The sequence below is a fragment of the Arachis ipaensis genome, chromosome B02 (genome assembly GCF_000816755.2).
Source record: "Arachis ipaensis cultivar K30076 chromosome B02, Araip1.1, whole genome shotgun sequence".
Lineage (NCBI taxonomy): Eukaryota > Viridiplantae > Streptophyta > Magnoliopsida > Fabales > Fabaceae > Arachis > Arachis ipaensis.
In genome coordinates this window covers 30,005,229-30,015,075 of record NC_029786.2, presented here as the reverse complement: position 1 = coordinate 30,015,075, position 9,847 = coordinate 30,005,229, and the positions used below count along the sequence as shown (strand labels likewise).

General features: G+C 36.5%; 1 protein-coding gene across 12 annotated transcripts; it reads left to right on the top strand.

Annotated features, from left to right (window-relative positions):
- On the top strand, positions 1,636–5,632 carry LOC107625206 (dihydrofolate synthetase-like). 12 transcript variants are annotated; one of them, XM_021115742.1, is made up of 9 exons: positions 1,636–2,140; positions 2,601–2,755; positions 3,067–3,129; positions 3,391–3,440; positions 4,151–4,199; positions 4,282–4,362; positions 4,602–4,639; positions 4,840–4,876; positions 5,496–5,605. In XM_021115742.1, exons 3-8 carry the CDS (start codon positions 3,079–3,081, stop codon positions 4,850–4,852), a joined length of 282 nt encoding a protein of 93 aa, XP_020971401.1. In that variant the 5' UTR covers positions 1,636–2,140; positions 2,601–2,755; positions 3,067–3,078; the 3' UTR covers positions 4,853–4,876; positions 5,496–5,605. The 12 variants fall into 12 exon arrangements, 9 of the variants coding, with proteins under 9 accessions (XP_020971401.1, XP_020971400.1, XP_020971402.1 ...); XM_021115741.1 differs by having other exon boundaries at positions 5,342–5,605; XM_021115743.1 differs by lacking the exon at positions 5,496–5,605 and adding an exon at positions 5,265–5,314.

Below are 9,847 nucleotides of genomic sequence, written 5' to 3'. Positions count from 1 at the left end.
TAACATATTCCCACCTTACTTCTCAAACCCCCAAATTTACAATCTCCATAACCAATAATAAGAACATACCTCCCTGCAATTCCTTGAGAAGACGACCCGAGGTTAAATACTCGGTTATCAATTTTAAAAGGGATTTGTTACTTATGACAACCAAACGTTTGTACAAAGGGATTTTTGTCGGTTTAGAGACTATATCTACAACGCGACTGTTTTTATGACATTCTTTACTGGCAAAAATCCTAACATCAAAATGGCGCCGTTGCCGGGGAATTGCAAACGTGTGCCTTATTATTGGTTATTGTAAATATTTGCTTTTTACTTGTTTATTTGTTTTTATTCTTGTTTTTATTTTTTCTTTTTCGTAAATTAAGAGGTTATTGGTTTTTATTTAGTTATTAAAAAATTTTTTCAAAAATTTGTTCTTATTGTTCATCTTGATCTTCAAGTTGTTCTTCGCGTTCATCTTGACCTTCAAGCTGTTCTTAGTTGTTTTCTTTGTTTTGATCTAAAAATTTGAAATTTGGTGTCATTTTATTGTTTTTCTCTTTCCTCAGTAAATTTAAAAATATTTTTAATTAATTTTTTTTCGAAAAAAAATTTTCAGATTTTTATTTTTAAAATTTTTATCTTATCTTATCTTATTTCAAAAATCAAATTTCAAAATTCAAATTTAAAAATTTTCAAAAATTTAAATTTAAAAATTTTCAAATTTCAAATTTCAAAATTTCAAAAATTCAAATTTCAAAAATTCAAAATTCAAAATTTCAAATTTCAAATTTCAAAATTTAATTTTCAGATTCAAAATTTAAATAACCTTTTAATTTAAATTTATTTTTTATTTTCATTTTTAATTTTTATTTGCTACTATGAACTCTCACCCCTCTCGCTTCAAGTTTGATTCCAATGTTGTTGTTAGGAATAGAAACTATAATGAGAACAGGCATCAAGGTTGGAAGAATCAAAGATGGGAGGCGCCACAAGGATTTGATCAACCCTCATGACAACAACCACCTCCAATGGACTGTCAACAACCATTCTGTGATGCATATCAAGGCAATGGCTATGGTGAGTGCTCTTTTGATTATCAACAACCACCACCATATGCCTATGAACCCTCTCCTCAACATAACTTTGGACCACCAAACTCACAAGTTCCTTTCCGCCATTCACCTCCATATGACCCTAACCCTCAACCACCATACCAACCACCTTATGAGCCATATGAACCATATATACACTACAAGAAAAAAGGCCTATGGCCACGTTTTTGTGAGGGTGGCGACTGAATAGAGATTTAGCTACGTTTTTTCTTGCTACGCTTCAAAAGCGTAGCGAAAAGGGTCAATGGCCACACTTTTATAAGGGTAGCAATTGATTCGAGATTTGGCCACGCTTTTTTTTTTCTACGCTTAAAAAGCGTAGCCATAGAGAAAAATAGGCACGCTTTTAAAGCGTGGCGACAAAATTTTGTTATAGGGTCATTTTAAAAGCGTGGCCGTTTCCTCTAACTCTTTTGGCACGCTTCAAAAGCGTGGCCAAAAGGTTTCCATAAAAAAAACGAATTTCAGAGAACTCCCTTCAAAAGTACTAAGTTACCATAATACACCATCTACTCTTCCAAACTTCAACTTTCTCCTTCTCACAAATGCCCTAACACATTCAGATCAGATAACCCTAAGCCCACACACGAAGCGACAATTGCTCTCTAAGCCCTCCAGATCAGACAACCCTAACCTTGTCTTCATTGTGCCTCACGAAGAATCCCCTAACCGCGATGAGGAACATCAGATCGAAGAACCCGTAACCTCTCTTCATTGTGCACTCCCCAAAGAACGTCGTCGGCGCGCGCGATACCTCTGTCGGCAATCCCTCTTCCGGCCCGTAACCCTCCTTTAAGTTTCTTCTCTCTTCTCTCGACACTCTCTCCCTCAAGCTCACTGTGGCTCACCTCTCTCACGGCTGGTCTCGCCGTCGACCCCTCTCTCTCTGGTTTCACGCTTCTCTCGCGCCCATTTCAGACTCAAGCTCATCGCTCTCTGTCACCACCGTCGCAAGCTCTGTCGCGCTCTGTCACCATTGCAAGCTCGTCTTCTTGTGTCGGCCGTCAACGCTTCCTTCGTCGTGAGTTGGTCCTGGGTAGGTGAGTTTCAGCTTCCTTTGGCCCTGTTAAGTCATCAGTATATCTTAAATTTGTTGCTGAAAGTTGAGATTGTTGCTGAAATAATGATTCTGCTAATTTTGTTTTGCTGTAAATCATATTCCGAGAATTGAAGTATAAGTTTTTGTTGCTGAAAGTTATTATACTTAAATTTGTTGTTAAAAATGATCAATGGGCTGAATTTGTTGCTGCTAAGTTGAATTGTTGCTGAACATATCGCTGAGCAATTTTATTGTTGTTGGATAACGTCACTGTTCTTTAAAGTAGCAAGTAGATTTAAATTCTGTAATGAAACCAGTGGGATTTATTTTAAAATTTACAGTTTTTAATATATGAATATTTTAAAAGTGCATGAGTTGGTTGTGGCTGTGTTGTGTTGAATGTGTTAGTTAAATTGATTTTATTGTTAAAAAATGAACTAAGTTGCTGTCTTCTTGTTAAGGTTGGTAAATTAGGAACTGGGAGGATGAAATTGAGTTAGATGGAGAAGTGATTGAATTGAGTTACCGCGGCTCGTATCCCTGTTGGCAATTGCTGAGAGGAAGTGTAGAGAGAAGCCCAGCCAGAGCTTCATTGCTTTATCTGCCCTTGTTCCTGGTATAACGTTTCATTTCAAATAAATAAAATGAAGATAAAGGCTGCACCATGACAAAAATCAGTTTGGAACAGTATATTAAATTCTCTTGGTCATTGTTTGCTCCTCTGTCTGTACTTTTCAAGATGGATTGCATCTTCTAAATTATCACTTCTATTGCAATAGTTAATGTTCTATTATTTGGTTTTGCATTGAAATATTGCCTCAAATTAATGATTCTTTAAGCTGATGTTTCTGTGTATGTTATATAGCATTCTAATACAATTGAGCTGGATATTTTGTATTTGCTAACTTGTTTACTCTGTTGTTTCAGGTGTTCACTGCTATGGCATTCATCTTGTTCGCAGAAGAGAATGTTGACATTGCTGTTGTTGAGGTAAATTATCTATTTTCTTCACTGGCAATTGCTTCAGGCAAACCTGCTATTAAGTTGTTGTTCTGATTTTGTTGTTTCTTTATTGCGCCCCCTCCCCCCCAAAAAAAAAGTCTTGAGATAATATTGGCTTTGTCTAAGCCAACATAATGGATAGTTCTTGATAGTGTTTAATTGTTAATATTGTATTTATTTTAAAAAATTTAAACCTAAAACTGTGAGATGGCCAAAGTCATAATGCTGTATCTTCATTTAATTCTACAGGCTGGTTTAGGGGGTGCTCGGGATGCAAAGAATGTTATATCCTCAGTTAGGTGTTTCTCTCCATGATCTTATTTTCTCAATAATAAGATATCTAAACTTGAAATGAAATGACGTTTTTCTTGGAGACAAAACACGCTACAACTGCATAGATACTAAATTGAGGACTATTGACAAGGATACAATCCAATTCTTATGTACATGACTAAATGCAATAGTAGCTACATTGAGATTATTTTGTCCTATTCCAATTACTCAATGCTCATTAAAAAGAAGCATATTTAAATTAGCTAGAGAGCTTTCCATCTTTGCCTTTAAGAACTGTCGTTTGTTTAATCCTTGCATTCTATACGTAAAATACACTAGAAATAGTTATTGATATGAAATATCCTTTCATTTATGTCTTAATTTAAAGCATAATAACATTTTTTGAGAGAAAAATACCCTAAAATGTCTGCAAAGTGGCAAAACAGGGATCTTATGTTGCTGTGACAACTAAATAGGATTTCCTTTTTGTCGGATGGATTGGACCTATCTTCTATTGATTTAGATTTGTGTTAATGTATAAATTTTAAAATTTTATTCTTCATACATAAACACTAGAGCGAAATAAAACTTTTCTCTATATTCTTGGTACAGAGATGTTTATCTTTTACAATTTTATTACCATTATGGACAATATTGTTTATCTTTTCTCTATATTCATGGTATGCCAATGGCTGCACTAATTTACTAATTTACTAATTTGTTTACTAATTTGAAGGATAAAGGCTGCACCACATACTCCACTTAGGCTACGTGATGATCCTGAGGTGAATACCTTATATATATTAGGTTGAAATTTCATAAAATGGATTGCATAACTAATGATTGGTTTCATTTCTTTTTTCTCAGACAGGTTCCATTTTAGAGAAACTTACAGAGGAGAACTTACGGGACTGGGGGCTTTTGCAAGACTTCTATCGTTTTGTGAAGGTAACGGAGCTTGTATAGTTTCTTTTTTAGGTTGTTTGTACAATCAAGCATTACATTAATTTATCTTGGAAGCTCAGAGACAGGTAGGAGAGACATACCTAAATGAAAAGAGTTCAAGATCTCATCAAATTATCAGATTGGTGTGTGCCTTTCCATTTCTGTAATTAAATTCTTGTACTTTTTATATCTTAAAAAATAATTAAAAAAAAGCTCCTAATATTGAAATTGTATTGTTTTAGACAATAGAAAGTTCTGCCAAGGAATTCTTTGGGCAAAGGTAACTCAGCCACCCTAGCTGCCAGCGTGGTATGCTTATAAATTCCTTGTTGTGCATGTTAATTACCTTGACTTTTATTCCATTGCTTTACTTTCAGTTTTCTCCTTCTAATATATACCATATTTCCTCCTATTTTTGTATGAACGGCATGCAAATAATGTGTTTCTTTTTGATAAATAATTTTGATCAAATAATGCAGGGTTTCTTCTATGAAGACTGCTAAACCTACTGTTAATGGTATGAATTTGTTGTTTTTAATTATAATTTTTTATCAAATATGAAGTGTGTAGTTGAGTTGCTTAATTTCATTAGATAGAGAAACATTCTTGTGCCTTTCTATTCAATAGCTTTTGAGAGCTATGATGGTTCATGATATGGTGGTATTCAGAACCTTTGTGATAAAGATTTTTAGAGTTTGATCCTTATTGCCCCAATCCTAAAATTGTATTTTAGCACAATATATGGGTAGACCTCTGCATTGTCCATGCAATAAGCCCAAAATAAGTGGTTGTGAGGGGCATGCATATTAGATATAAAAGTATTTACATGCCTCTACTGAACAACTTAAGTTTTTGGAAAAGTTGCTTCAATGATAAATTTTACTAGTTTGAATGAATTGATATAGGTATTTGATTACAGGCTTATGATAGTTGTAAGTTCTATTAGGCATTGAAAGACTTTGGTTTGGTTTTCGTTGTATAGGTGGAACTCATGCAATTCAAGGAATTCCTAAAATAATTTTGATAAATCTATTGGAGAAGAGGTAATTTTATTTCTATCATGTCTACTGCTGCTTCCCTTGCATGTGTTTCTTTTTGCAATTCATATTTGAATACTGCCAAAAATGTGGTTGCAGATAAGAGCTAGCCTAAATGAGCATTTTGGTTCCTGCAGGGAGATCTCGAGGGTGTCAGTCCCAAAAGATTTTGATAGTGTTTATTATTAATTTGACAGAGTGTGGCGTTGGCTTTGATATGATAATTAACTAAAAGTTTGATTTCTTTATCCATTTATTTATTATTAATTTTTATTATTTATATTTTATAGCTTGAGAATGAGGACATGCTCTATCTACTTTCTATTGATTTTTGGTTATCACTGCTAGTATTTAACAGGTTATGGTGGTTGATGCTGAGGCATACACCTATGATGATGAGGTTGCCCGAAAATCCTGAAGAAGAAAGCTAATGTGGAAACTACTAGAGCCATAAAACATCTTCAAGAAAGCTGAAGCAATGGGGAAGCCCGAAAATCCTGAAGAAGAAGCTACTGTGGAAACTACTAGAGCCATAAAACATCATCAAGAAAGCTGAAGCAATGGGGAAGCCCGAAAATCCTGAAGAAGAAGCTACTGTGGAAACTACCAGAGCCATAAAAGCTTCTCAGTTGTTGCTAAATGCCATTGAAATCCTGAAGAAGAAGCTGGATGCATGCTGTACGTCTCTGAGCACATAGTGGAGGCTGATGATTAGTTTGCTGAATTGGGTGCACATATGTGAGGAGGTTGATCAAAATTATTGTTAGATAGGATGGCAAAGTTATTGGAATTGTAATTCATGTATTAGGAATACATTGCGTATTTATCATTTTTATTTTTGATATTTTGTCATACTGTCATGTGATTAAACATTTTTTTGGTGAAAGTTTATGTATGTTGGATTAGTGGATTTAAAATTATTGGTCATTGTCTAAATTTTAAAATTATTTATTAATTTTGTAAGGTTTTATTACAAAGATTAAAAGAAAACTATAGGTTACTGAATAAAGTTTTTGCCACGCTTTAAAAGCGTAGCCATATTGTACAGCAATCATCAATTGGCACGCTTTAAAAGCGTAGCTGTATGTCTTGCTATTGGCACGCTTTAAAAGCGTAGCTGTATCTCTCTCTATTGGCACACTTTAAAAGCGTAGCCATATGTTTCTCTATTGGCACGCTTGAAAAGCGTAGCCATATCTTGTTATTGGCACGCTTTAAAAGCGTAGCCATATATGGCACATATGGCCACGCTTTTAAAGCGTGGCGATCTTTAAAAGCGTGGCAAAAAATAAAGCGTGGCGATAGGTCACCAAAAGCGTGGCGATAGAGCAACCGGCACCCTTGCAGTTGTGACCCTTTCAAAAGCGTGCCGATAGCTCAAAAAGCGTGGCGAAAAGCTATCGCTACGCTTTTTTTGACTTTTCGCCACGCTTTAAAAGCGTAGCAAAAGGCATGTTTTCTTGTAGTGATAGAACCACCCCAATTCCAATCCAATCACTCCCAACCACCACCACTTTCTTTTGTAGCATGTCCAAGTCCGGCAACCCGAGAAGCAGAGGATCGCCTAAGGGAAACAGTAACTAAATTTCAGGCAACTGTTCAACAACTGGGGCAAGTATTAATTCAATGGGCTTTAGGCGCTTAAATACACAAGGATCAGCCACAGCCCCATGTGGACAGTCTAGTGAAGAGCGTAGCATGAAGGAGATACCAGAAACCCCAGTGGACAAGACAGAGAATAAATTCGTACTAGAACAAGTAGAAGAAGCTGTCATTGTTCAAGAAGAAGAAGAAGTGGTTGAAGACTTAGGAGATGTAGAACCTACATGGAAAAGTCAAAACATAGAGCCTCCTTCCAAGACGGTTGTAATTGATGCTGAGGAGGGTGTACAAAAGAGGAAGATGGTCAGTGGTAAGAATTGTCCTGCAAAGTTCATTATGGTTGGAAGCTTTAAGTTTAAACGCAAAGGTTGGTATAAAGCTCAACTGAATAGGTCTAGGAAGCTGTTTGGTCGCTGCAGTGAGAATTCAGATCACCTTTCACCCGGCTGGAAAAATGCAGATCGAGACAAAAACGGGTGTAAAAGCAAGATTTAGGATCCTGGAATCTGCTCTGACACTTGTTCCCCGGGAGCCTAAGAATCTGTTTGAAGCTTCTTAAGGGCTTTACATGCTTAGTTTGGGACACCGGAGGTTATTGGAATCACAAACACTGGTGGAGATTCCTGGATGAGTTCAAGCATAAGCCACCATAACAGGAAGCTCATCAAATGTCCAACATAAGGAATTTAACTAAAAGTGCTAGGTGGGAGACAACCCACCATGGTATGATCGTCCTTTTTTCATTTTTATTTAGTTTTATTTGTTTTTGAATTTTATTTTATTTTGTTATATTGAACCTGGAGTTTTGCATCACATTCATATTAGCACTGCATTCTGCATTTTTCAGATTACAAAAAAAAAAAAAACGAGCACGCGACGCGACCGCATCAGCGACGCGTCCGCGTCGCAAGGAGATGGGAGACAATATTAATATGAACAGAGAGTTACGCAGGAGCAGCGCTGGAGGCGTGCCAATGGCACAAATCGACCCACGCGACCGCGTCATATGGGAATAATGGCCTCCCACGCGACCGCGTGCCCCACGCGGCCGCGTGACCTGAAAATCGACGTCAACCAGGTGCATGGCCGAAAGTTGAGATGGAGTTGGGCTGGACCCGTGCTAGTAGCACAAGCCCTTCCACGCGAACGCGTCACCCACGCGTCTGCGTCATATTGGAAATAAGGCCACTCACGCGATCGCATCGACCACGCGATCGCGTCACCCAGAATTTTGGCAAAAAGAGTTTCGAACAGAGAGTTGTGCGACCGCGAGGCTGCACTCGCGCCACTAGCACAAATCAAGTCACGCGATTGCGTGCCCCATGCGTCCGCGTCGCCTAACCTTATTTGCGCACCACGCGACCGCGTCACCCACGCGACCGCGTCGCCAGCATCGCACAACCTATCCAGATTAGTGCCAATTTTCTTATCTTTTCTTCTCCGAATCCTTATTCTCTTATCTTTTCTTATTTCTTTCTTCTTCATTTCTTATTTTCTCTCACTCCCATTCTAGTTTATTTAATTTATTTGCATACTCTCATTCATTGCATATTTTTATTTTTCTAAAATTATTATTGGTGTTCAAATATTCTTATTCAACTGTTACATCTTTTATGGTATTTTCTTGATGCTTAGTGACTTGTTTAATTCTGATTGAGTAATATTATTTAAATCAATGCCAATCTTTTATATTTGTATTACTTTTACATTGACATGAATTTATATTATCTCTCCTCCCCCACTCTTTTCCCCATTGTTGCAAATTTTGCACCATTGGTATGCCATGGCTTCTATTGTTTTCTCACTTACATGTTGAAGCTTCCATGTAAATGAGACCCTTATCATTTGGCATTAACCCACCCATACTTCTTTTATTTTCTTATCTCTATTTCTGGGTTACTCTTCTTCCCTTTTTCTTTCAGGATGGCCACCCGGAAGGGAACTGGAAGACGTTTATATGGGGAGACAGACAAGTCCATCTGCACAATCCTTAGAGAAAAGCAACAGTTGAAACAACCCGTCCACCTGCACATCTCAGTATGCACCGAGGACGGTGCAATCTTTAAGTGTGGGGAGGTCGATACCAATCTCCATGGGTTAGTACTTTTCTGTCTCAAACACCAATATTTTATTTTCTTTGTTAATTGTTGCATTTGCATACTTAATTGCATGTTTATTTGATTTTTGCATTTAGTTACTGCTTGGTTAAAATAATAAGTTTCTTCTTAAGATCCTATTTTTTAAAAAATTTTCACTAATTTAAAACCAAAATTTTTGTGTTAAACTTGTTTGAAGTTGTATTTGGAACATGGTTTTTGAGCCAAAGAACACACAACCTGTGAGACTTTGAGCTTATTTACATGGTTACATTATTTAACCATAAATATTTTATTCCTGTGTGTTTCCTTCTCTATGATTGTAATCTGTATTTTGTTCCAGTCTATATGTCCTTTGTTTAGTATATTTACATGCTTGCGTATGATTGAGGCCATATTTGATTATCAACTCACTTACCCCAAATAAGCCTACCTTTTACATCACCTTTGTTAGCCCCTTGAGCTTTTAATCCCCTTCTGTTCTATAACCACATCACTAGCCTTAAGCGGAAAACAAATTAATTATCCCAATTGAATCTTTGGTTAGCTTAAGATAGAGATTGTGTAGCAAATAAGTGTGGGAAAATTGCGGGAACATGGGTTGATAAGGGAATGTAACATGTTTCTAATTTATTTGAATATTAGGAATTTGGGAACCTACTAATTAAAAATCAAAATAGAAAAATAATAGAAAATCCATGTGCATTGATAAGTCATGTTTGCTTTTATGATTCAAACAAAAAAAAAAGAGAG

What these genes read in the sequence shown, in the direction of transcription:
- LOC107625206 (XM_021115738.1), top strand. Translation starts at nt 3,079, where the DNA reads ATGGCATTCATCTTGTTCGCAGAAGAGAATGTTGACATTGCTGTTGTT. An exon ending in GGCTACGTGATGATCCTGAG is followed by an intron (nt 4,200 to 4,281) that starts GTGAATACCTTA and finishes CTTTTTTCTCAG; the next exon opens with ACAGGTTCCATTTTAGAGAA. An exon ending in AAGGAATTCTTTGGGCAAAG is followed by an intron (nt 4,640 to 5,341) that starts GTAACTCAGCCA and finishes TTCGTTGTATAG; the next exon opens with GTGGAACTCATGCAATTCAA.